Below are 26,780 nucleotides of genomic sequence, written 5' to 3' on the forward strand. Positions count from 1 at the left end.
GGCCATTGGAGTTCCTGGAAGAGGAGCTTTTAGAGTCTGGTGGGGTGCAGGTCCCCCAGGGAAGGAGAATGTGCAGAAGGGGTTCTCAAAGCTTCTCAGGTGCAAGGGAGTGGGTGGGAACTCACACTGTTGTGGGCTTTGTGATTGTCTTGCCTGTCCTTGGTAACAGGAGTGCTGATACCCCCATGGAGAGGTGGGTATCTTCTCCCATGTCGCAGTGATCCACCTTGGTCTCTCCTGTGTGGTGGAAGGGGAAAGTCTCCTGTTGTCCTTGTTAAGTGGGATTGTCCTGTAGTGTCTGCAGGAGCCAGGGGCTCCAGGGGAGAAAGCAGGACTGTGGCTCCAGAGAAGCAAGGCGCTGGGGTAGCTGCTGTAGGTACAAAGCCTGCTTTTGCCACGCAGCTTGCTGATGAGGGCAGACTGAAATGGCTCAGTCTGCTGGGTCCACTCAGGGCTTACAAGAACGAGTCTTTTGCTTTTGTAGGTGGTGCTGCTGAGTGAGGTCTTTCCAGCTGCCTGGTCTGCTAACCACACTAGCTTGTTCACCCCCCAGCTCTTCAGAGAGCAGTGTGATAGATGCTAGCAGCACAGTGACAGTGAATGGCAGGTGCAGCAGACATTGCATCTCTCTGATATCCCAGCTCAGCCCCCGTCATGCACTCTCTGCATTCCTCTGGGCAGCCACCAGGGGGAGAGAACAATGGCTGCCCCTTGTTACAGCTCAGATACACCTGTGAGGAGGGCCAGTCCCTCCATCCCGTTTCAGCAACCTCCATAAAGGATGTCACTTCTCTGAAATAATGCTAAATCCAGTACCTGGACCTGGGCTAGCACTGCAGCATAGGAACTGTTGCAGAGCTAGCGGTGATAGCAAAAGATGGACCTTTGTCCATACTCATTCAGTCCTGCTTTCCCCAGCTGTGGGTTTCACCCTCAGTAATGGAGAACACCCTCCCCTCATGTGGTCTGGGCAGAATTCAGCCTTCATGTGTGTGCAGTCCTGTCCTTGGAGTTCTTGATGCATCTCTGCCGGGTTCAGTCTGTTCACACAGCATCAGCCATTCCCACCTCGCAGTGCCCCTCCCACCATCGCATGCCCTTCCCCTCTCGCCTTTTGCTTTTCCAGTTCACTTCTTCACGTATGACCGAGAGTTCATCAGCCAGTATTGCCAGGTGTCCGCGCTCCTGGAGCTTGAGTCTCTCCTTTCCCAGCAGAGCCTCAGGGAGGCCTTCTCAGACGCTGAGCTCTCCACAGCTAAGCAGAGGCACCAGCAGGTTCAGGACTACATACAGGTGTGTGGCAGAAGAGGGGCGCAGTGGGTGGGTCCTGCTCTGGACTGGGCTGCCATGCCAGCATTCTGTTCACCCTGTACAGGTTGTCCAGAGGGTCCCGTGTCCATCATCAGATTACCCACTTTAGGTTGGTATGATCTGGCATGGATCTCCGTCTGCCAGCTGTGCATCATCTACAGCTCACAGGCCCAGAACCTCAAAGGTATTTAGGCTCCTAGCTCCTATTGGAATCAATGGGCATTAGGAGCTTAAAACTTTTGAGGCTCTTGGCCATTTCCACTGTCGTTATCAGCTCTACTGTCCTGCATCTAGGTACTTTTACGGTGCTTCTCTGACCTAGCAGTGATGGTCTGCAGGGGAAGTGGCTGCAGCAGACGCTCTGTCAAGCCACCCCTGCTCTGAAGCAATGCTCACATTAACAATGCTAATGGCAAGCCCAGGTCTCCCACCTTGTTCTCATAGCCTGAAACCTGCCCTGCTGGGACTGGCTTTGGAAGTGCATGCTGGGTATGCAAATGCAAAGAGCACGCCATGCCTTTGCTTCCAGAGTTTCCATTGCCAGAGCAAGGAACTCTTGCAAATGGGACAGGCTTTGCAGAGGCCATTAGGTGAGCGTGGTAGCACGTTGCTGTGCTTAGGGCACCATGCTGGGAGCTAAGAGAGCTGAGTTCTGTTCCTGACTCTGTTGCTGACCTGGTTCCAGACCACCGTGACCACTCTGTGCTGCAGTTTCCTCTTTTGACAGGGGAGAGGAAGCATGGCCCAGTGGCTAGGTCATGGGAGATCTGGGTTCAATTCCCTGGTCTGCCACAGATGTCCTTGATTCCCCTCTACAACCGGGATAACAGCCCTGCCCCACCCTTGGGGCATTGTGAGGGTCAATACACTAAAGATTGTGAGGCACTCAGATGCCTGGCATGGGGGCCAGCTCAGTACCTGAGATGTATAGATAGATTCTCACCCCACCTTTACAAAGTGCTTTCAGATCAGCAGATGAAACACCTGACACAATTGCTACGTGCTGTTATGTCCAAGGGATTCTGGGGCTCATGAGACAGCAGTGCCATCCTCTGGGAAAAGACTCCCCTCGGGAATGTTCCTGGCACTGTTGTCCCAGTACCAGGTCCCTGTGCATTTAGGGATGTGTGACCTTGCCTGTGGTTGTTTGGGGCCAGGGAGAGACCTGTTATTTTTTTTAAACGGGTTCTTTATCTTTCTCCCTGGCAGCAAATGGAGGAGATCTGGCGTGAGATGCGCTGGATGATGGACGCCTTGCAGCATGCCCGGTACAAGCAGCCGTCTTGTGGCGTACCTCTCATCTGGTTTCTCAGTGAATCCAGCAGTGCAATGAAGGAGAAAACGCAGTCCACGTCATCGCACCTGGACTACCTCCCCTCACCTACCCCATCTCCGGAAACAAGCCGCAAGTTCAACTCTGGTAAGGATCCTGGCGTGTCATGAAGCACCTAGGCAGGTGGTGCCTAGTCAGTTCATGTTTTATCATACAACTGGGAATGTTGCAGCTGCTTGTAAATATTCTGTGAATGAAATCTGACTGTTGAGTTTTCAAAGTCCAATGGGTCTGGCATTCTCCGATCCTTCATGGAAACCTATTTCAGGTTAGAGTGGAAGGTTTTGCTACCCAGATCCCATCTGATGCTTGCATTAAGGCTATGAATAGAAAAATGACTCTGTAATGATGGTATCTAATTATTCCACATATGCTCTATATACTTTATTATCCTTTATTATTATTATTATGGTTCCTAGAAGGCTCATTCATGGATCTGAGCTCCATTGTGCTAGGTACACACACCAAAAGACAGGCTCTGCCCCAAGCAGCTGATCATCTAAGTACAATTTCAATAGCTTTCATACCCAGTTGGCTCAGCTCACAAGTCATAACAGGTGCCTCTAAGTAACAGCACTGCAGACTCCACCTGGGATCTGGAAAATAAATCTAGGTGCATCCTGTCTCCAGTACCATCACCAGTGATAAAGTTTTGAGGAGCTGGGTTGGGGACCCACATCGCAATTGGCTGCCTGGAATCAGAACATAGCCAACAGCTGCGTTCATGAATCAGGGGGTAGGCTAGAATCCAGATCACTCAGATGGCTTGGCATATTTCTCTGACTCCATGCATAGGGCTCTGAAAAGCAAGAGGCAGCAGACAGCTGCAAAGCCAGGGTGGCATTTACATAGCTGAATGAGTACCATGAGCCCCATGTTAAGTAGGCCCTGGCCGTGAGCGAACGAGCAGCCCTGGGAAGGAGGAGTCAAAGGTGGGCGTTGAGAACTCCGACACAGTGGCTTCATGGTCTGGGGGGCGTTCACCAGAAGTCAAGGAGGAGGGTGGAATGTTCGCTCAGAAAGCGTCATTTTTCTGCAGCTCTCATGCTGAGTGAACAGATCCATCTCCAGCTGTGCAGTGTAGGGGAAATGGACCGGGAGCTGGAACAATGCCAGAAGTGGGGAGGACTGAAGCCACCTGGTAAATGTCACATTCTGGTTGTTCAAACTGATATTTAGTGGCTCTGATTTTAATTCTGGCCATAGGCTTTCACTAGTAAATGTCAATAAAAGCTGGAAATCAGAAGCCTAGAGGATAAAGCTATTTCTTGCCTTCAGACTCATAGATTTGCTCACTTGTGACCTTTGCAGCCAGACATTGACTAAATCAACTTACCCAAGGTAGAGGCACAAATATCTCGGCCCGCAGTAGGGGGGTGATGCCTTCTGGTTTTTGCTGCCTGAACTCCAAATCATACTCAGACAGCTTCACTGGCCTTTTGCATTGACTCAGAGAAATGATGACCCTACTCTTCCTTTTCATTCCCAGCAGATTCCCACGGGATCTCGGATGAGGAGGGCTCATCAGAGGTGTTCCTGGCTACAGACAGTGATTATGATTCCAGCAGGGCCCAAAGCCCCAAGGAGCTGGACCTGGTTTACTCCTCGGGGCCTGAGTGCTGTGGCAGAAAAATTGCCCGAACCTTGAGGGACAGTGCCCCTGACGTCCTGCAGAGCCATGAACTCAAAGCCCCACCGCTGCTCCCGGAGGAACCCCGGCCACCCCCAGAGCTGTATGACAGCGACTTTGTCCTCCCCAGCCGGCAGATTGAGCTCCTCCGCATCACAGAGAAGCGTCAGGCCTACTGCGTCCGCACTAGCAGCTTGGATTTCCCCAAGCCCCTCTTCCAGGTGGCCAGGAAGTCCTGTCCTGGCTCCGTCGATAGCTCCCCAACAGAAACCAGGACAGCAGGCCAGTGCAGCTTGCTCAGGCTGGAGACTGGCTCAGCTTTCAGCCCTGAGCACAGCCAGGTTGTTGAAAGCTCTGAACCTGTCTTCCGGACGCGCTCAGCAGAGTGGACTCGCACCTTCCAGGAGCCACCAGAGCCAGGATACATAGCAAACCGGGGCAAGAAGCCAGGCTCAGCCACCTTACGGGTCTGTCCTCAGTACGAAACCGGACTGTCCAACGAGACCAGCGTTAAGGTATCACCGTGCCCCCAGGGCAGCAGGAAAGTCTGCTCTGAACAGCAACAATAAAGCCCAGCTTTGGCGATGTAAATAGGGCTTGGGGGGAGCACTCGATGAGGGGGCTCTTTGCCCGTAGGCCTGAGATACTGCCTTTGTCCAACCTTCCCACTGAGGCTTTTCTCCTTAATATTTTCTGCTCTTGCTGCTGCCATCACAGCTGCTCCACAGTGCAGCATGGCCACCGACGTCCCAGCAGGCTGAGATGACAGGAGCTGGCACCCACTGTGTCGGCAGCAGTACCCCACCTTTTCTGTGCCAGTGCGGCTGATTTGATGCTAGAGATGGCAGGAGAGTTAAGGAGCAAGGGCCAGGTAGACAGGCCTGTGCTGTTCCCAATGCGTGCAGCCTTGCCAGAAGCTGGGGTTGATGGAGATACTGGCCAGTGCAGAAACCCTGTGTCCAGGGAGCTCATTTCGATAGGGGCATGCATCTTCCCTCCCTCCCTCCCCTCCTCTAATGCTCCACCACTCCATAGTCCACGGCCTCCTTTCTGGGCCACTAGAGAGTTGTTTAATTCGACAGTTAGATGCAATGCAACATGACAGAACAAGGAGTAATGGTCTCAAGTTGCAGTGGGGGAGGTTTAGGTTGGATATTAGGAAAAACTTTTTCACTAGGAGGGTGGTGAAGCACTGGAATGGGTTACCTAGGGGGCTGGTGGAATCTCCTTCTTTAGAGGTTTTTGAGGTCAGGCTTGACAAAGCCCTGGCTGGGATGATTTAGTTGGGGATTGGTCCTGCTTTGAGCAGGGGGTTGGACTAGATGACCTCCTGAGGTCCCTTCCAACCCTGATATTCTATGATTCTATGACTCTGTGTTCTCCTGGGTCACCATTCCCACAGTGTATCCTGGGTCAATGTCTCTTGCAGTGATCCCATGGCTTATCCTGGGTCACCGTCCCCTCCCCAGTGTTCCTGCTCTTTATCCTAAATCACTGTCCCTCCCCCAGCCTTCCTGCTCTTTATCCTATGTCATTGCATCCTCCCACAACTTTCTTGCTCTTTATCCTGTCATTGTATCCTCCCCGCAGTTTTCCCACTCTTTATCCTGGGTCACCATCCCCTCCCCCCGCCTTCCCACTCTTTATCCTGGGTCACCGTCCCCTCCCCCAGGCTTCCCGCTCTTATCCTGGGTCACCGTCCCCTCCCCCAGCCTTCCTGCTCTTTATCCTGGCTCACCGTCCCCTCCCCCAGCCTTCCTGCTCTTTATCCTGGGTCACCATCCCCTCCCCCCGCCTTCCCGCTCTTTATCCTGGGTCACCGTCCCCTCCCCCAGGCTTCCCGCTCTTATCCTGGGTCACCGTCCCCTCCCCCAGCCTTCCCGCTCTTTATCCTGGCTCACCGTCCCCTCCCCCAGCCTTCCCGCTCTTATCCTGGCTCACCGTCCCCTCCCCCAGCCTTCCCGCTCTTTATCCTGGCTCACCGTCCCCTCCCCCAGCCTTCCCGCTCTTTATCCTGGGTCACCGTCCCCTCCCCCAGCCTTCCCGCTCTTTATCCTGGCTCACCGTCCCCTCCCCCAGCCTTCCCGCTCTTTATCCTGGGTCACCGTCCCCTCCCCCAGCCTTCCCGCTCTTTATCCTGGCTCACCGTCCCCTCCCCCAGCCTTCCCGCTCTTTATCCTGGGTCACCGTCCCCTCCCCCAGCCTTCCCGCTCTTTATCCTGGCTCACCGTCCCCTCCCCCAGCCTTCCCGCTCTTTATCCTGGGTCACCGTCCCCTCCCCCAGCCTTCCTGCTCTTTATCCTGGGTCACCGTCCCCTCCCCCAGCCTTCCCGCTCTTTATCCTGGCTCACCGTCCCCTCCCCCAGCCTTCCTGCTCTTTATCCTGGGTCACCATCCCCTCCCCCCGCCTTCCCGCTCTTTATCCTGGGTCACCGTCCCCTCCCCCAGGCTTCCCGCTCTTATCCTGGGTCACCGTCCCCTCCCCCAGCCTTCCTGCTCTTTATCCTGGCTCACCGTCCCCTCCCCCAGCCTTCCCGCTCTTTATCCTGGGTCACCGTCCCCTCCCCCAGCCTTCCTGCTCTTTATCCTGGCTCACCGTCCCCTCCCCCAGCCTTCCCGCTCTTTATCCTGGCTCACCGTCCCCTCCCCCAGCCTTCCCGCTCTTTATCCTGGGTCACCGTCCCCTCCCCCAGCCTTCCCGCTCTTTATCCTGGCTCACCGTCCCCTCCCCCAGCCTTCCCGCTCTTATCCTGGGTCACCGTCCCCTCCCCCAGCCTTCCTGCTCTTTATCCTGGCTCACCGTCCCCTCCCCCAGCCTTCCTGCTCTTTATCCTGGCTCACCGTCCCCTCCCCCAGCCTTCCCGCTCTTTATCCTACATCATTGTATCCTCCCTGCAGTGTTCCCGCTCTTTATCCTGTGTCACCGTCCCCTCCCCCAGTTGATCCTATGTAGCAAGCCCCTCCCTTCCCTCAGCCCCCAGGGCCAAGTAGCTGTGCAGTCAGCAGGGGGCCCCTGTGTGGGGAGAAGGAAGAAGGGTCCTCTCCTCTCTTACTCTGAAGAAGTTGGCAACTAGGCTGCTCTTGCTCACGGAAGTGGGACCGCTCTCCCTTCACTGTAAGGACGGTTTCCTCCCCATCTATGAATCCCGCTCCAAATGACCCTTCCTAGCTTTCTCCATCAACTGACTTCAGCCTGCCGTACCCTTCTGCCCTCCCGAGCACAGGCTTACTCCACTCCTTCAGCCTCAGTCTTCTCTCCGGCATCTCTCCCAAGTCTGAGCAGGGAAGGGCTGTGTTCTGTCCCTCGCACTGGCCCTTCTCTGGCGTGGGCTCCCTTCCTCCCTTCAAGACATGGAGCCTCTTTCCCTTTGAAAGTATCTCTTTCACTCTTCTGGGAAAGCGACGGGTCTGACAGAGCAGCCTCTGCCGCTCCTGCCCTTGTAACTGCAGAGAAGGACAGCACTGACGTCTACAGGTTTTTCTGGCCCTCGAGGGAGCGCAGATAACTGAGTGCTCTCTATTTATCTAGCAGGGAGTTACAAGCAGAGGATAATGTGACTCTTTGAGTTTATTTTTCCTTTTAAAAGTGACCATCACTTTCTGTGCAAACTGAGCCTGCCCCTTGGGGTCTGCCCAGTTGCCTGGCTTTTGGTGCTGCCAAGGCAGGACGCGCCTGCTTTAAAGCATTTTCTGTTGTCCCCAAGGATGCCAGGCTAAAAACACAGGGCTGGGTGCTCAGCTGCTGCAAGGCGGCTTAGCCCCACTGGCTGGCTGAGGAGCTGCACCGCACCGCACATAGCTCTCGTGAGTGTGCCAAGGGAAACGGGAGCTTGGCCCCCCCGTGCTGATGGGGATAGCTGCCTTCTTCAAACCCTCGGGACCAGCCTGTGCCTCTGCACTTGGAGCTGGAGAGGTCATGTCCAGCACAAGGCGACATACTCACACTAACTCTGATCCAGCTGGTGCGCTAACAGTAGAGGGTCGCCCCCCGAAGTGGGAGAGGCTAGAGCTGCCCCAAGTCCATCGCCATCCAAGACAGTGAGTATGTACTGGAGGTGGCTAGCCCCCCCGCTGCTCTTGCTGCCATGGCTACCCTCAGTGCTTAGCACACTAGCTGGACCAGAGCTAGCATGGGCATGTCTCCTCGAGCTGGCCATGACACCTCCAGCTCGCAGTGTAGACATACCCACAGTAGTTGAGAGCCCCAAGCTGAGAGGAGGTTAGCTGCTTGTCAGTGATTTAAAATTCAGAGGGCAGTCCCCATCAGACTGTCACAAGGACAAAGAAGGACAGAATTAGCCCCCAACTAGGGCCCTAATCCTGCACATGCTTCACATTGTGTGCAAGCGTTTGCAGGATTGGGGCTAGGTCCCTAAGTCCTTTCACTTGCAAGGGATCTGCCCAGGATGCATTGGTTCATGCCTGTGGGCTTGTGACACCTCCCGGTTCTCTTATTCCCCGCTGACCATCTGTCTCTCTGCCCGTCTTTCCGCAGCTGCACGTCACCACCAAGATGTCGGCAGAAGAGGTGGTGAAGCTGGTGGTGCTGGAGATGAATGAGGTCTCCCGGAATGTGCTGGGCAACGTAGACGCCTTCTGCTACAGCGAGGATCAGCTGGATCACTTTGGACTAGTGTTCGTGTCAGATGACACCGAGCAGTGGCTGCCCGATGACTTCTTTCCCCTCTCTCTCCACAATGCCTGGCCTGAGGGGCGGTTCTATGTCCGAATCAAAGAGACATCCCCTCTTTTGTTCCAGTACGGGCCAGCGACCACAGTATGAGAGGAGGGGAATGGACAGGGTAAACTAGAGGAACCTCAACTTCCACTGAGCAAACAGCTCGTCTCCAATGCTTCCTTCCTACTCAGATACCCTCTCATTAGACATCCCCAGGGTGGAATAGGATCACACTGGGCTGTGTATTACTTGTTTGTGGGGTTTTTTAACCAAAGACACATCAAGACTTGGTTTTTATGACTGCAAGAGATGAGGGTGGAGCACAGGAGACCTCACAGCCTCCGGGGGGAGCAGTAGCTGGAATGGGATTTTTGAAAGTCAATATTTTGGGGGGAGGGAGGAAGGGTGAGTAGAAAAAAATCACAAAGAGGCAGCAGCAGCAATACATAATTCTCCCCCTCCCCCTGATAATCTAAGTTGGGGATTTATTGAAGGACAAGCCAGAGATATCCAGGCAGCGCGGAGAGTGTGGATCGGGGAAGGAGGCGGCTTGCAAAGGTGTTGCAGAGAAGATTGTTTTGTTAACTGTCCTTGTTTCTATACCTGGAGAAACACGTTATTGCACACAGTTCTTGGAACAAACTGATTCTTTCCCCTTAAAAAAAAAATGTAAGAGACACGAGAGCTGTGTGAAAGCCGGACATCCTTTTTACTTGTTTTAAAGGCAAAAGGAAATCCCACACACGCGTGCACACACACACACATTCACACTCACTGATGTTACCACTATAGGTTTGCTACAGAGAATTTCCCACAGTGCATTTAGCAGTGCTGTGGGGTTTTCTTTCTTTTGGTTACCGTTTTATTCTGGTGATTGTGATTGGCCTCTCTTGTATCTCCAATAGCATGATGTTTTGTTAGCGACTAGGTCTCTTGTTAACTAAGGTTGTTTTTTTGAACTCCTGTGGTCCATAGTAAAGATGGCTGTGTTGCTGAGAATGTATCACATTTTTCCTTCTCTTGGCCTGATGCATAGTGCACATTTTCATAGCCTATGTTACTGGGATGAGGTTCTGAATTTAAACTCTGGACTTCCCACAGCCTGCAGACTGTTTAAAAGGACACTGTGTTCCGTAATTCCATGGAAGGAGGTTTGGCAGGGGAATTAAAACATTGTCTGAACCAGTGGAAACCCACACACAAGAGCATTGTGGTAGGGCTGGAGGATCAGAGAATGAAAAGGATTGTAAACTTACAGTGAAACTGACTAATCTAGTTTCATGGCCCAAGCTGAGTGACAGCAACGGGAAAACAGAACCTAAAGGGTGAACAGTAAGTTAGATGTTAAAACTATTTGTTTGCAGTAATCAAAGGTGTAATTAGTAACAGGATAAGGATAGTATGATTTCTATCTTGACAGTGCCCCTGTCTTCCCCTCTCTGTTTTCCCCTAGGTTAGGCACAGATCCTGTAATGCCCCATTGGGCTCCATGCAGACACAGGCGTCACCCCACATTTCAGGATTGTTGCCTTAATGGTTATACATGCAGCCATTCTGAGGGCTAGCTGCTGCCATCTCTGTTTAAATGTTCTTTTGAATAGCTTTGTTGGAAAAAGCCAACAGTACCTCATACAGGAAGATTAGCAGTACATCGCAATGCAAGCCCTTCACCACCAAACATCATAGAATCATAGAATATCAGGGTTGGAAGGGACCTCAGGAAGTCATCTAGTCCAACCCCTTGCTCAAAGAAGGACCAATCTCCAATTTTTGCCTCAGATCCCTAAATGGCCCCCTCAAGGATTGAACTCACAACCCTGGGTTTAGCAGGCCAATGCTCAAACCACTGAGCTATCACTCCCCCCAAAAAAAACATTGGCCCAAAGTGAATTCGGCTCAGTAGCCTGTCACTAGACTTGTCGTGGAATCAAAACTAGCTCTGATATTCCACCGCGGAGAGAGGAGAAGGTACAATTGGTATGTAAGGCCCTCATCGGGGCCCATACCACCAGGTATTAATACCTGTCCCCATCATAGTCACGTTCAAAAGTGAAGGCTTGGCTGAGATCCTCAGCTGGTGTAAATAGATGGAGCTCCACTGGAGTCAGCCAAGAAGCCGTCCCAGAGACATTGATGGTATTTTAAAGACAATCTGCAAATGAAAATAAAAAAAGGCATATGCCCGTTTTCTTTTTCCTTTGCCGACAACTTTCAGCAGGTTAAAACTGGTCCCAGTTTTCCAGCCCGAAGAAGGAGTAGGATTATTAATCTCAGAGTTCTTCTTTGAGTAGAGTCCCTTATGGGTGCTCCACTTCAGGTGTGTATGCGCCCCATGTGCCTTTGATCACAGATTTTTGGTAGCAGTGCCCATTGGACCCATGCATGCACTTGCACCTCTTCATGCCCCATACTGAGGATATAAAGGGCTGTGCAGGAAAATCACCTTCAGTTTCTTCTCATGTGCGAAGTCCTACAGAAGAAACTCCAAACGAGAGGGGCAGCTCATGGAGAATCCACGTGGACAAACATCTCAAAGAATTCCAGTTACTGCTCAAGGTTTTTTTTCCATACCTAACAGTTTGTCCATACCTAAGTATTGACTGAAAATGTCCTCTGAATTTTACATCAGCCAAGTCTTCCATCTTCCATTGTTTTTCCTGAAACCCCATCAGACAGAACCAAGTCTTTTAAAAAGTCTCGCCGGCTGTTCGTTTCAATTGCTGACAGGTCCAAAACCTTCACCCAGACACTCTCCAGGGGGATTTCTGGATGTGTTATTTCTTGTTATGAATCTGCCGATATACAACCTTATCCTACGGTGCCAGTCCATTGCATGAGCTTGCTACCTATCTCTATGGCATTACTTAAATGTGGCCCCATTGCTGAGATCTGCACCGTCAATACCCTCTGCACCTCCTCCAAACCCTGTGCTGTGGTTCATTCTTCTAGATCAGATGCTGCCCTTGGGAATGGAGTCATGTCTTCAGTACTGGACTCCGGTCCAGTGCTCCCTCCTCCTGATGAGGATACTGCTGGGAAGTCACCTGCAGCAGAGGTCCCATAGGGATTCTACTCAAAGAAGGAGAAGGGGTTACTCACACTATGCAGTTACTGTTCTTTGAGATGTGGGAGCTCCACTACCCATCCTCTGCTTCAGAGTTTGCTCTGTGGGACTTGGCAGATGAGAAGGAATTGAGGGAGGTTCATCTGTGCAGCCCTATATACCCTTGCTGCTGGGCATGAGGATGTGTAGGGCACGGGGTGAACAGGCACTGCTACCAAAACTCTAATCAAAGCCACATGGGGCTCACCTGGAGTGGAGCCCTTGAAGGGACACACATCTCAAAGAGCTCCAGGTACTGCACAAGCAGAGTGACCTCTCCATGTCACGTGACCAGCAGATAATCCTGGTCAAATAAACACACTGCAGCTCCATTTCAGAAAGCAGTGGCCACTTTGCAGAATAGCACTTGGAACACAGGTAGTGCTGTCCCTATCCAAAGCCCATTATGTCCACTATCCAGTGATCCTCAGAGCCCTGAGAGGCAGGCGAGGAAGTGAGGAACAGAGCTGTTAAGTGACTTTCCCACAGTCACAGAGGAAGTCAGTGTCAGAGCAGGGATTATAACTTGGGGCATTCCTGAATCCCAGATCTGTGCTCTGACCATTAGTCCCTGCTACCTTCTTATTTTACATTAGAAAAAGTCCTCTCTCTGATTGTGCAATTGTGTAGAAAAACATTCTGCTGGGAAATTCTAACCAGGTGTAGGCAATACCTGCCTCCCAGGGGCTGCCGGGAACATCAACATGTGGACATTTGCAGAGAGCTGCAGATTCTGCAATTGGGAGAAGGAGGAGGATGGTTCTCATCAATGGTTTAAACTGGTTGGCTCTGCTGGTGACACTTTTACGTTCATTTTCATCCTTGCCACCATGCCCAGCAGCCATGGGAAGGGGCTCTGCACAGATCTGTATAAACACATCGACAGATCCCTTCAGAGCCATCCAAATGCTTCAGCTCAGGAGGCGCCTGCCTAAGAGCACGGAGTGAGGCTGGTATCAGCCCCAAGTTCTCCCACGAACTCAGAGCTTGACCAGTGGTGTCATTAACGCAGGCCCCATGTGATGTGTTGACCTGGGGCAGAAGAAGAGGGGGGGTGCTGTCATTGGAGGAGGATTAACAGCACCCACCCCAGTAGGTTTTCTTATGCTCCGTGCTAATGACGCTGGTGACAGCACTCTGGCAAAGGGGCCATCTCAATGGACACCAGCCTGGCACTTACTGCTGTCTGACTCTGTGCCAAACTGAGCTCATTCACCAAGGTGCATTGGACACTGGCAGGTATAGGAACGTTCCGCTGTGACACACACACACACACACACGGGAGCCCAGTGCAGGGAGAGGGGGTTGCTATTTGGCTTTTATAGCATTTTTTCCCCTGGGATGTTTGTTAAGTCAAGAGCAAGAGCCCAGAAGGGTTTTCTGGTGCCATTATCTGCACATGTGCACACATTTCTTTCTCGCTCGCTCTCCCCCGCACCGCTCACCCCTCCCACACAGCCAGCACCCCTTCTCTCCCATGCCCACCCTCTCTAGCAGTCTTAGTCAGGGCTGGGTTAGCAGAAGGCCACTCCGTAACAAGATCAAACAACAGGTGAGATAAAACTGGTGACACATGCACACACAGCCTCCCCTGCCAGCTAGAGCAGTCTATACGCAGGAAGACCTAAAACTTTGCAGTTGTGCTCAGGATTCAGACATCAGCCCTGCTGTGAGCTGGCAGAGCATTCTGGGTATCAACAGAGCCAGCATCCCCCTCTGCACCTTATTCTTCATACCCAGCAAGAAACAAGGGCCTATGGTTAGGGCACATCTGCAAGCTCCAAGCTGTGTGCCCCCCCCCGGAGTAGGCAGTGCCACCTGTAGGCTGTGAAAGCCTGGAAGCAAAGAGTGAGGGGCACCCATGTTACATGACATGTGCCTAATTAAAATCTCCACCATGCGGACAATGGTACAGCTCTTAGCAGTGTGTCTCTGCGGGGAACCAAAGTGCTGGAGAACTTGATACAACACACTGAAATCCATGGGAAAGCTTATTATGCAGCCACCATCGTTCTCCTGCTGATTGGAATGGGAACTGATTCTATCATCTCCAGGATCCCGAAAAAAGGCCAGCTTTCAGCTGTGGTAGGGGCATGGGTGCCACCAACTGGGGCAGCATTCCCAGCTGTGATTCATTACAAATCCATTTTGCCCCGTGGGTGGAGGCTTCTGGGGCACCCTACAAGGGCTATGGATGCCTGTTTCCTAGGCGCAGAGGAACACGGAGACCACCACAGAACTAGCTGCACTTAGGGAGGCACTGGCTTGTTGTCAATGTCACTTCAGTCAGCAGCAAGCTTTAGAAGCCACTCAATGCATTTGACTTGTCACATTGTGAGGTCCAGAATGTGAACCTCAACTATACCAGTATTTGCAGCAGGCCCTCAATAACCAGAATTTCCTCCTTCATCTTTCCACCCACATGTGGACCTTGATGGCCTGGGGCATAGCTGGTGTGAATTGGTGTAACTCTATTGAAGAGAATGGTGCTCTGTTGCTTTACACCAGCTGAAGATCTGGCCCCGTGAGTTTTTTGCTCAGACTGTAGATTCAGTGTTCACCCTTTTAGGGAATAAATGAACTAGGGCAGAGCCTGAGCTGTGGAAGTCAGAACAAAGCTTTCCCCACGTTCCCCCTCTGATCTGAGGTCCTGGTTTGTTCCATTGAAGAGAGTGGGGTCTTGTGGATCTCAGATTTGGATCGCCCCAAAGTCTGGCAGTGTTTAGATCTGAGGTTCAGGTTTGGTCCCTGCACTGTGACATTTCTCTCTCTCAGGTACCTCTGGTTTGGGATCTCCATCCCGAAGCTCTGGTGACTTGGGGAAGAACCAGATTTGCCCTCCTATAAAACATGGATGGATGGAGTGGAGGTCAAGGATAATCTAGGCATGGCCCAATATCTAAACAAATACTTTGCCTCAGTCTTTAATAAGACTAAAGAGGATCTTAGGGATAATGGTAACATGACAAATGGGAATGAGGATATGGAGGTAGACATTACCATATTTGAGGTAGAAGCGAAACTCAAAGAGCTTAATGGGACTAAATTGGGGGGCCCAGATAATCTTCATCCAAGAATATTAAAGGAATTGGCACATGAAATTGCAAGCCCATTAGCAAGAATTTTTAATGAATCTGTAAACTCAGGGGTTGTACCGTAGGATTGGCGAATTGCTAACATAGTTCCTATTTTTAAGAAAGGGAAAAAAAGTGATCCAGGTAATTATAGGCCTGTTAGTTTGACATCTGTAGTATGCAAGGTCTTGGAAAAAATTTTGAAGGAGAAGGTAGTTAAGGACATTGAAGTCAATGGTAAATGGGACAAAATACAACATGGTTTTACAAAAGGTAGATCGTGCCAAACCAACCTGATCTCCTTCTTTGAGAAAGTAACAGATTTTTTAGACAAAGGAAATGCAGTGGATCTAATTTACCTAGATTGTAGTAAGGCATTAGATACCGTGCCACATGGGGAATTATTAGTTAAATTGGATAAGATGGGGATCAATAGGAAAATTGAAAGGTGGATAAGGAATTGGTTAAAGGGGAGACTACAACGGGACCTACTGAAAGGTGAACTGTCAGGCTGGAGGGAGGTTACCAGTGGAGTTCCTCAGGGATCGGTTTTGGGACCAATCTTATTTAATCTTTTTTTACTGACCTTGGCACAAAAAGTGGGAGTGTGCTAATAAAGTTTGCGGATGATACAAAGCTGGGAGGTATTGCCAATTTAGAGAAGGACAGGGATATCCTACAGGAGGATCTGGATGACCTTGTAAACTGGAGTAATAGTAATAGGATGAAATTTAATAGTGAGAAGTGTAAGGTTATGCATTTAGGGATTAATAACAAGAATTTTAGTTATAAGCTAGGGACGCATCAATTAGAAGTAACGGAGGAGGAAAAGGACCTTGGAGTATTGGTTGATCATAGGATGACTATGAGCCGCCAATGTGATATGGCCGTGAAAAAAGCTAATGCGGTCTTGGGATGCATCAGGAGAGGTATTTCCAGTAGGGATAGGGAGGTTTTAGTACCGTTATACAAGGCACTGGTGAGACCTCACCTGGAATACTGTGTGCAGTTCTGGTCTCCCATGTTTAAGAAGGATGAATTCAAACTGGAACAGGTACAGAGAAGGGCTACTAGGATGATCCGAGGAATGGAAAACTTGTCTTATGAAAGGAGACTCAAGGAGCTTGGCCTGTTTAGCCTAACTAAAAGAAGGTTGAGGGGAGATGTGATTGCTCTCTATAAATATATCAGAGGGATAAATACCGGAGAGGGAGAGGAATTATTTAAGCTCAGTACCAATGTGGACACAAGAACAAATGGATATAAACTGGCCACCAGGAAATTTAGACTAGAAATTAGATGAAGGTTTCTAACCATCAGAGGAGTGAAGTTTTGGAATAGCCTTCCAAGGGAAGCAGTGGGGGCAAAAGATCTATCTGGCTTTAAGATTAGACTCGATAAGTTTATGGAGGAGATGGTATGATGGGCTAAAATGGTTTTGGTAATTAAATATTCATGGTAAATAGGCCCAATGGCCTGTGATGGGATGTTAGATGGGGTGCGATCTGAGTTACCCAGGAAAGAATTTTCTGTAGTATCTGGCTGATGAGTCTTGCCCGTATGCTCAGGGTTTAGCTGATCGCCATATTTGGGGTCGGGAAGGAATTTTCCTCCAGGGCAGATTGGAAGAGGCCCTGGAGGTTTTTTCGCCTTCCTCTGTAGCATGGGGCACGGGTCACTTGCTGGAGGATTCTCTGCTCCTTGAAGTCTTTAAACTATGATTTAAGGACTTCAATAGCACAGATACAGGTGTGAGGTTTTTTGCAGGAGTGATGGGTGAAATTCTGTGGCCTGCATTGTGCAGGAGGTCAGACTAGATGATCATAATGGTCCCTTCTGACCTAAATATCTATGAATCTATGAATCTATGAACCCTGGGGATCTGCCATGGAGTTTAACTCTGAGAAGGTGCTATGGGCCTGATCCAATGCCAGTTGAAGTCAATGGAAATCTTCCTTCAAAAGGCTTTATGTGGCAGAGGGAGGGATATGTCAGCCATTAATGTACAGCAGAAGTTCCAGGACTGCTATTACATGGACAATTATGAAGTTAATTATGGATCTAACCCAGTGGTTCCCAAACATTAACAACCCGTGAACCCCTTTCACTAAAATGTCAAGTCTCGTGAACCCCCCTCCTAAAAATGAATATTTCCAGGGATTTTCTCCCTTACCTCAGCATAAATTATAAAAGCAGTGATCTTGGAAATATAAAATTTGTTTTTATGACATGCTTATTATACATTATTATTATTTATCTTTGCAATATTTTAATTACATTATGAAAAAGGCAACACTCTTCCAAGATCTCACTTTTGTAGCTTGTATCACTTTTGATTAAGCCTGTTATAAGGCGAGGCCCCTATCAGAGGCGGCAGTAGAAAAAACGGGTGTGGGGGCAAAGTCCTCATGCACCCCAGGGCCTGGGGGGGCACACCGGAAAAGTGGGGGGGCCTGCGGGGGCTGCCGGAAAAAAAGAGGAGGGACCCGCCGGGGGAGGGGGGGGAGAGCTGATGCGGGGGCAGCATTTGACCCTCCTTGCCCACTTGTACTGGTGCTTCTGGCTCTTATGTTTCATCAAGGAGTATCAGATATGAAACAGCATGAAGGTATTTAAGAAGCCAACTCAGAGTTCCTCCTACACAAGCATTCAGGTCTTGAGCAGTCCAGGCAAACAAAGCATGTGACAACAAAGCTTAAACTTGTTCTTCATAATAATTTAAAAACAATACTAGCTGCCTATTTAATTTTAAAAACAGCAAAAAATATCCACCTCCCTTTCCATTTCTTATAAGGAGTTTTGAAGTTTAAATGTCCTCAGTGGGATAGATATGCTTGCTTTGATCTGCTTAGTTCCTGGAAATCCCCAAAGCTCCAGGCTGCTGGCCCCGTGCTTCTGGCCCCGTGCTGCCCAGGGCCCCTATGGACAGCTCTGTCCGCCATTAGGGAATTTTTTCCCGAGAACCCCCTGTAACATTTCGTGAACCCCAGTTTGGGAACTACTGATCTAGCCCCTGTAACTTATAAATAGCAGTGCCATGCAAGTGAAAGATGGTATTGATTCAATTAATGCTTTGTGACTCAAGGGGTTGCCAGATGCTCACATTTCTGTTCTGTGAACAATGCCCACTGAGAATGGGCTATGCAGAGTGGCCTCTCTGAGCAAAAAGGTACTTGCTTGGTAAAGCAGATTTCACCCAAATGATCACACTGTCACACACTGTTGGAGGCTATATGCTCCCAGGAAAGCCACAGCCAATGTGGAATAAAGCTGGCGAATGCAAACATTAGAGCTGAGATTTTAATCTCCCCATCCCATAGAAATTTTTAGTTGAGCAGCCAAATCTTGGCACCACTGAAGACATTTCAAAACTCCAGTTGATTTCAGTGACATCAGGATTGGCTCAAGCTTCTCAAAGCAACCTTAACTGTCACCCTTCTTGAACATATACATGCTAATATATACAAATTCTGTCCCCAAGTCAAGTCAGTGAAACTTAAGCAGATGCTTAAAGGCTGGGAGGGATAGCTCAGTGGTTGGAGCATTGGCTTGCTAAACCCAGGGTTGTGAGTTCAATCCTTGAAGGGGCCATTTAGGGATCTGAGGCAATAATTGGTGATTGGTTCTGCTCTGAGCAGGGGGTTGGACTAGATGACCTCCTGAAGTCCCTTGCAGCCCTGATATTCTATGAAGCACATACCAAAGAGTTTTGCTGACTCAGGCTTCAGAGAGGTTCTTTTGAAGTGCAAACAGATTCGCCCTGAAGGAGTTTGATTTGCTCTATAAATTAAAATAACCATAACAATAAAATCTTGTTGCTTTTTGTCCCACTTCTAAGCTATGAGTGCCACAAAAGCGCATGGGACAGTGAATGGACTGTGCGTATCAGAAGCTTAAGGCAGCTTTGCAGAAGGACGATGCTTCAGAAACCTGATGAGAGCTGCACATGTGACTCTGCTGCTCATTGCTTAGCCAAGCACACACTTTTCATCTGAGACAGTTGCAGGAAAATCCCAGGCTGGAATCTGCTGCCAAACTTGCAGTGGATCTGAACATCCCTGCCTTGGAGATGGGGTTTGCTGTTGCTGAACTAGATGCGAGTGCTGCTCTTTTAGCTAGTCAAATATCCCTTTTCCTCCTGAGCTTCCTGGTGCATCCACACCTCAGCAGCGCTCTGCAAAGGCAAATGTCACTATGGTCATAGGCATTTGCAAGATGTCCATCCTGTAGAATCAGGCGATTTAATGCATACAATGACAGTAGGAAAGACAATACCCTTCCGTGCCATGCCGTTTACTTTGCTAGATCCAACTTCAAATAATTTGTGCAAGTCACAAGCAAACTGTGTTGGCAAGCCTCAGCAGAGTCCCTGGAAATCAGCGTCAAAGGCCCCTACCACTGGCACAAGGAGCAGGCTAGCAAGGGTTGATTTAGGCCAGGGTGCAGCCTTTGGGGGAGTCCAGGATTAGAACAGTTACAAATGAAAAGTAAGGTTCAACAGCAGAGCTGAGTGAGGGCTCCAGACTAGGATAGCACAGGATGTTGCAGGCAGGGCTAAGGATTGTTGCAGGAGTGTTTAGTGGCAGAAGCTTGCTGAGAATACACCTACACAGCAAGCAGAATCCCATGGCAGCAAGTCTCAGATCACAGGCCTTGCAGGGCTCACACTATTGTACTAAAATCAGCTGTGTAGACGTTGGAGCTGGGGTTGGAACCCAGGCTCTGAAGCCCACCCCCATTCCTCATCTTCAGAGCCTGAGCTCCACCCCAGGATGGGTTCTGAGACTCGCTGGCGTGGGAATCTGCTTGCTGCGTAGACGTACCCTCAGTGCCTGCTGCCCTATTCCTGGCTCTAGAGCTGCTGGTCCTTTGCCTCACTGTGTGTATGGGGTAGGAAGCTGTGCAGGTCACTCGATGGGATCTCGCATGTACCACTGTGGCTAAGATCAAGGGCCGCACTTTAACACACACTGGATTTTCACACACCCAACTAGATGCTAGTATCTACTAAATGTATCGGAAAGGGTCTAACTAAACTAAATATAAACCCACGTATCTTTAAAGAAAACATTCCTGGGGTTGTTTGTGTGGACTAGCTGCAGTTACGGATTTGTGTGTGTCAGTGTTGCGTGTACATTACTAGACACTAGGGGCAATGCTTATGAAGACTGAACATTGCCTATACGCATAGGTGCAATCAGTTCTCACCCATTTGCAGGTGCGATCAAGGAGCCGGATGTTAGAATTCTGTCAGCAGTTCCTGCGGTTTGGTGCTGGCCTATGATTGTAGGCACGAAATTAGAAAGCAGTGTGAAAGCAATGGCAGGTCTTTGCATGCAGGCGTTTGGCCTGGGGGAGTGCTCCTAGGATGTGTGTGCCGTGTGCATGGGAATGCAGGGCTAAGTGGGTGTTGGGTGGAAGAAGGGGGGCAGTGAATGCATGCACAGCGAGGGTCTGACTTTCAGTGCACTGAGCACCCACCATTCCCACTGAAAACAGTGGGAATTTTGTGCACCACCGACAATCAACCTCTTGGTGTGTAAGGGACTCACAGGTGGCATAACAGTAGCTGAGGCAGAGCTGATAAAGATGGAATAGCTGCAGCGTATGGGCGCCTGCAGGGTAGCCATGGCAAGGGAGTATGGCTCACGGAGGTGGAACAGAAGGATGCCATGTGGATGGGAGCTGCAAGCAGCCCATCAGCAGTTCTGCTGTGGCAGGTGGTGACTATCTTGTAATACACAACAACTCTCATGCCTTGTGCCAGCTGATCAACAGCAGCGGCTTCTGAAGTGAAACCATTTTCTCAGGGTCCTTGACCATGAGATCACATGCTGCATTTCACTTGGGTGCATCCCTGGACTCCCAGGGTCTGTCGAAGGGGCCCATCGCGAGAGGCACCAGTTCCTCCCCATGCTTCGTCAGAGCTTGCGGGGATCATGTTTTCACCTGGGTGAAGCACACGTTTGTCTCACCAAACCTGGGTTGTCTTACCTGCCAAAGAGAGCTGACTGCAGATAAAAGCACATACAGGACTGGTGCAGAGGGCTGAATTCTACCAAGGAATTTTAAAAGGAAAACATGTCTTTCTAGATCAGCTTTGGTGCCTTTTTCAGAACATTTGAACCACAGGCAAGGACTCGGAATTCATCTGTTTAGGGCTTGTCTGTTTGGTAAGTGCTAGATGCCAAGTGAACCTGGAGAAGAAATCTCACCTGCAGGAGAGAGAGATCCCTTTGCAATCAAGTTTGAAGACTGTTACTTTGACTGTCAGCTCTTTAGGGCAGGCACCATCTTTTGGTTCTGTGTTTGTACAGCGCCGAATCCTGTGAGCGCCTGGTCCCTCAGCAGGACTCCTAGGTGCTCTGGTGATAGAAACAAATGAATAATGTTGGAAAAGTGCAGGGAAGGCCAGGACTGACTGAGGGAGCATGGATACTGCAGGAGCAGAGCTGAGATGCTACCGGAGGAGTGGTGTCAGGGGGAGCCTGTGCTTTAGGTAAGCTTCTCCTTGGAAACCCCAGATGAGTGATTTTTGCCTTCTTCCCAAACCCTTTCCATCCCTCCCCCCACCAAAGCTCCAGGCCCCACACTCCACTGGGAGCACTCGAGGCTGCCAGTGACATCAATGGGCGATGTGCTATGGACTCCAGGATTTAGTCCTTGAGCTGCTGCTCAAGGGGTGGCTTTCTGGCAGCTGGGTCATGTGGCTTCCCTATGGAGCACATGTGCTGAAGGCCACTTGGCCATGGTTGTCCCCCTGCTTTTTATTCCATGATGGACTGGGGGACCCAGGAAGAGTCCTCTCTCTCATTCCCTTCAGGCACAGGCAGCTCTGCCATTTCCATGTCCTGCTGGTGCAGCACGATCCAGCCCCTTTTGAAGTTGTCACCAATTGTGGGTGACTTCATGGAGCTGAACTCTGTTGTTCCATCATGCTCCAGCTGTGGCTGCCTTTGATCTTGATGTTTAATGAAGGCATTAATTGATAGCACCTGCGGGAGGAATTTGAACTGTCTTGAGCTGTCTCCCAGCCCCTCAGATCCCAGAGCCACCATCTCCCATCAAAAACAAAACAGAAGGAGATTTATTACAAAACAAATCATGTTTTTGTAGGTGGAGGTTTTTTAATATATCTTCTGCAACTCTGTTAGTTCACGGTACTGACAGCACGGCACTGAAGAGGCCACCCGTGCCGTCAAATGCTGAGCAAAGTAAACCTGCATCAGCGAGAGAGCACATACAGCTTCACTGCTCAGATCCCAGCCAAACTGAAACAAGCTGGGATGCAGTAAGGTGTTGTCATGGATCGTGACTGGCAAAAGGCCCAAGAGTTATGCCCCATTCCTGGAACTGAGTTGACTCAGTGGAAGTGGAGGTTCTGGACCCAGACATGTCCTATATAACACTACCCGCCCATAGTGTTTGGGGAGTTGGCTGTTTTTCATCTTCCAGCATCTCCATTCTTGGTGGCCATGGATTGCTGGAGGCCCTGTACTCCTTAACCCAGACATGCCCTAACTCCCCACAACCCCAGAGATGTACTGATGGCCTTGGAGAGTGCTTTGGAGGAGCTATACTAAGTCGCAATGCAGGTGGGGACGGAACCATGGCTTTAGGGGCCCCAATGTCCTTCATAACCTAGACATCCTCCTATCTGCCAATACTTTAGCAATGAGTTGGGCTCAGTGCTGCGGGCAATGACAGTCTCCATAACTTACCTATGGCTAGGGCTATGATTTTGTCACGGAGGTCACAGAAGTCAAGGAATCCGTGACTTCTACAGACCTCCGTGACTTGAGCCCCCAGTGCCTGGGAGCTGCAGGGGCAGTGGGGAACTGCAGGGGCCCGAGCTCCCAGCCACAGAGGGAGGCAGGAGTGCCCCACAGGCAGCTCCAAGCCGGGTTGGAGGCAGGGGCGCCATGAGCTCCAAGGCGGTGGGGAGACCCCGAACTCCTGGCCACTGCAGGCAGTGAGGGTCCCGGGAAGTCCCAGCCGCTGCAGGCACCCCAGAGCACAGAGCCGCCATGAGTGCCCTGGAGCACGGAGCCCCCACAGGTGGCCAGGGTACTTCAGAACTCAGAGCTGCTGCAGGCAGCCAGGGTACCCTGGGGCTTAGAGCTGCCGCAGGTGGCCAGGATGCTTGGATCCGCCGCAGTCAGTGGGGGGACCAGGCCCCTGTGTGATGTGGGGAGCCTGCAGCTCTCCATTGGTCATGCATCTTTTTAGTAAAAGTCACCAATAAGTCATAGGCTTCAGTGAATTTTTCTTTATTGCCCGTGACCTGTCTGTGATTTTTACTAAATATATGAGTGACAGAATCTTAGCCTTAACTATGGACAATCTAGCTGTCTCCCAGCAGGGCACTGTTTCTTTCCATCAGTGTCTGGGGGGAATGTGTTGCTCTTTGCTTACCAGGATTTACTCCAGCTGCCAGCATCCCAGACAGGCATCAGGGGTGCTATACTTCAAAAGCTGGACATGATCTATCCCCCAGCAGCTCATGCTGGTGACAGGGTTACTGTGCTGGGGGCACTGGCCATCCTAGATAAAACCAAAGAACCTCATTTCGGTCAACAAACATGTTGACTCCAAGGTCTCTTCTGTGTTGTCCTTGGTAAAGCAACACACAATATCTGCTCTCTGCCTGTGCTACCGCCAGTGTCTCTTTCACCAAACGAGGTGTTCAGTTTGGGTCATGTCTAGGCTGTAGGCATTGAGGTCTGCTGGCAGTTTAGCTGGGGCTCATAAATAGTCTGTGACACTGCGGAATGGTGGTTTGGGGTAACCAAAAGATCTCCCAGATTACATATGCTCGCCCTGGGATTGCCAGGGGTCCTCATTGTGCTAAGAGTCACAGAGTGTGACTTGCTAATTGTTCCCAAGGAGCTAACAAAGGAGATGTATTGTTGGCCTTGGAGAGTGCCTTGGAGGAGCTATGCTAAGTCGCAATGCAGGTGGGGACGGAACCTCAGTCATGTTATTAGTGATACGACGCACCACAGGAGATGCCAGGGACTGAGTTCTCCATTGCCCTAGCACTTAAACTGAGCTGTCCTGGGATCAGAGGGAAGGTCTCATGGATCAGTAACTGGTTAAAAGACAGGAAACGAAAGGTAGGAATTAATGGTCAGTTTCACAAAGACGAGAAGTAAATATTGAGGTCTCTCAAGGAGCTGTACAGGCCCTGTGCTGCTCACCATATTTATAAATGATCTGGAAAAGGGGTGAACAATGAGGTGGCAAAATTTGCAATTGATGCAAAATTACTCAAGGTAGTTAAGTCCAAAGCTGACTGTGAAGAGTTACAAAGGGACCTCACTAAACTTAATGACTAGGTGACAAAATAGCAGATGAAATTCAATGTGGATAAATGCAAAGTAATGCATGTTAGAAAAAATAATCCCAGCTGTACATACATCGTGGATAGTTCTCTGAAAACATCTGCTCAATGTGCAACGACAGTCAAAAAAGCTAACAGAATGGTAGGAACCATCAGGAAAGGGATATAAGTAATAAAACAGAAAATATCATAATGCCACTCTATAAATCCATGGTATGCCCACATCTTGAAATGTGCAAGCAGTTCTGGTTGCCCCATCTCAAAAAAGATATATTGGAATTGGAAAAGGTTCAGAAAAGGGCAACAAAAATTATTAGGGGTATGGAACAGCTTCCATATGAGGAGAGATTTAAAAGACTGGGACTTTTCAGCTTGGAAAAGAGACAGCTAAGGGGGGATATGATAGAGGTCTATAAAATCAGGAATGGTGTGGAGAAAGTGAATAAGGAAATGTTATTTACCCCTTCAAACACTACAAGATCCAGAGGTCATCCAATTAAATTAATAGTCAGCACAATTCAAACAAACAAAAGGAAGTACTTTTTCACACAACGCACAGTCAACCTGAGGAACTTGTTCCCAGGGGTTGGTGGTGAAGGCCAAAAGTATAACTGGGTTCAAAAATGAATTAGATAAATTTGTGGTAGCTAGGTCCATTAATGGCTATTAGCTAGGATGGGCAGGAATGGTGTCCCTAGCCTCGGTTTTGCCAGAAGCTGGGAATGGGCAACATGGGTTGGATCACTTGATAATTACCTATTCTGTTCATTCCCTCTGGGGCACCTGGCATTGGCCACTCTTGGTAGACAGGATACTGGGCTAGATGGACTTTTGGTCTGACCCAGTATTGCCATTCTTATGTTGTTAGCACATTTGTCACTTCCCAAGTGTCTGTCTGGTGGCTCTTGCCCATACACTCAGGATCTAACTGATTGCCGTGTTTGCGGTCGGGAAGGAATTTTCCCCCAGGTCAGAGACCCTGGGTTTTTTTTTCACCCTTCTCTGCAGCATGGGGAATGGGTCACTTGCTGGTTTGAACTAGTGTAAATGGGGGATTTTCTATAACTTGAAGTCTTTAAGCCATGATTTGAGGACATCAATAACTCAGTCGGAGGTTAGTTACAGAAGTGGGTACGTGAGATTCTGTGGCCTGTGATGGGCAGGCAGACAGACTAGGTGATCACAGTGGTCCCTTCTGGCCTTAAAGTCTCTGCATCTATGATTGTGGGCTCTGGGTGCCTAGAACATGGTACCCAAGTGGGTCTTTGTTTCTCTGCCTCCATCCCCACACCTTTTCATGCTTTCTGTGGTCCTGTCATTGGCCACTGCTGTGCAGTGCATTTGTAGGTACATCCTACTGAAGGCCAGGCTGCTGTCTCCAGAGAGTTCTCTTTTGCCTGCCCTGGCTTTGCAAGAGGCAGAGCTACATACTCTCCCTTTACTCCTAGGATTCTGCAACCCGAACCTTTTTCTTTTCCAGGTTGCTGCAGCTAGGACTCAAAGACAGGAAACCTGGGGCTTCCCATCTTCCCTGTTCCCTGGGGGAAAACCAGCTTGGGATGAGATTTCTCTCTCCTCTGTTGGGTGCCTGAGGCATTACACCTTTAGCAACTGGGATTCAGGATTCCCCAATACCTGAAGGGCTACCGAAGGGCCTGCCTGTATGGAGAGCTGATGCAGTGTAGACTGGGATGCCCTGAAGTCATTACTCCTCCCCAAGGGGAAAATATTTGTGTAAATGGGCCAGACAGTGAGCTGATGTAAATCAGGATAGCGCCGTTGTTGTCAGTGGAGCTCTGCTGATTTCCTCCAGCTGAGGATCTGGCCCCATGTTCATAAGACCTTTTCCCTACTTATTTGAATTTCATGTACAGAAGGAAGTGGATGGGCACACCCTGTGTCTCTCAGCATCAGCTTTGGACCCGGTCAGGAGTAACCTAGTCATCCTCCTCCTGTGGATGTTCAGTGGTCACACTGCAATAGGTGGGTGAGTCTCTGTCCTACCACAGCTGACCTCCTTGCTGACAAACTCTGCAGAGGGGCCAAGCACTAAGGCAGACCTAGAAACTGAACTCCCTTCTCCCCTGAGCAATGGTCCCTCCACGTCACAGGTGACATATGTCAGCAGGGCAAGGTGAGGAAGCTTGCACTCCCAGAACCCAGGCTGTGTCTGCTCCGTGGATAGCTATAGACTTCTCCTAGACCTTCTTCCCTCGGTTTGCTAGCAATTCACTTCCAAGTGAAATACAAGATGTTGGACTATCTATGAAGTCCTGGATGACCTGCCTCAGAGGCCACCTCTCCTGTG

General features: G+C 50.0%; 1 protein-coding gene across 6 annotated transcripts in view; it reads left to right on the plus strand.

Annotated features, from left to right (window-relative positions):
* The window catches only part of LOC102939986 (ankyrin repeat and fibronectin type-III domain-containing protein 1), a 562,352-nt gene extending 552,401 nt beyond the window's left edge, over positions 1–9,951 (plus strand). For all 6 annotated transcript variants that reach the window (XM_043524023.1, XM_043524024.1, XM_043524025.1 and 3 more), the window contains 4 exons: positions 1,127–1,293; positions 2,521–2,731; positions 4,134–4,789; positions 8,770–9,951. In XM_043524023.1, coding sequence (XP_043379958.1) covers positions 1,127–1,293; positions 2,521–2,731; positions 4,134–4,789; positions 8,770–9,057 — 1,322 coding nt within the window. In that variant the 3' untranslated portion in view covers positions 9,058–9,951. The remainder of the gene's footprint in view (positions 1–1,126; positions 1,294–2,520; positions 2,732–4,133; positions 4,790–8,769) is intronic.
* The last annotated feature ends 16,829 nt before the right edge of the window (positions 9,952–26,780 follow it).

Source organism: Chelonia mydas, chromosome 10 (genome assembly GCF_015237465.2).
Source record: "Chelonia mydas isolate rCheMyd1 chromosome 10, rCheMyd1.pri.v2, whole genome shotgun sequence".
NCBI classification, from domain to species: domain Eukaryota; kingdom Metazoa; phylum Chordata; order Testudines; family Cheloniidae; genus Chelonia; species Chelonia mydas.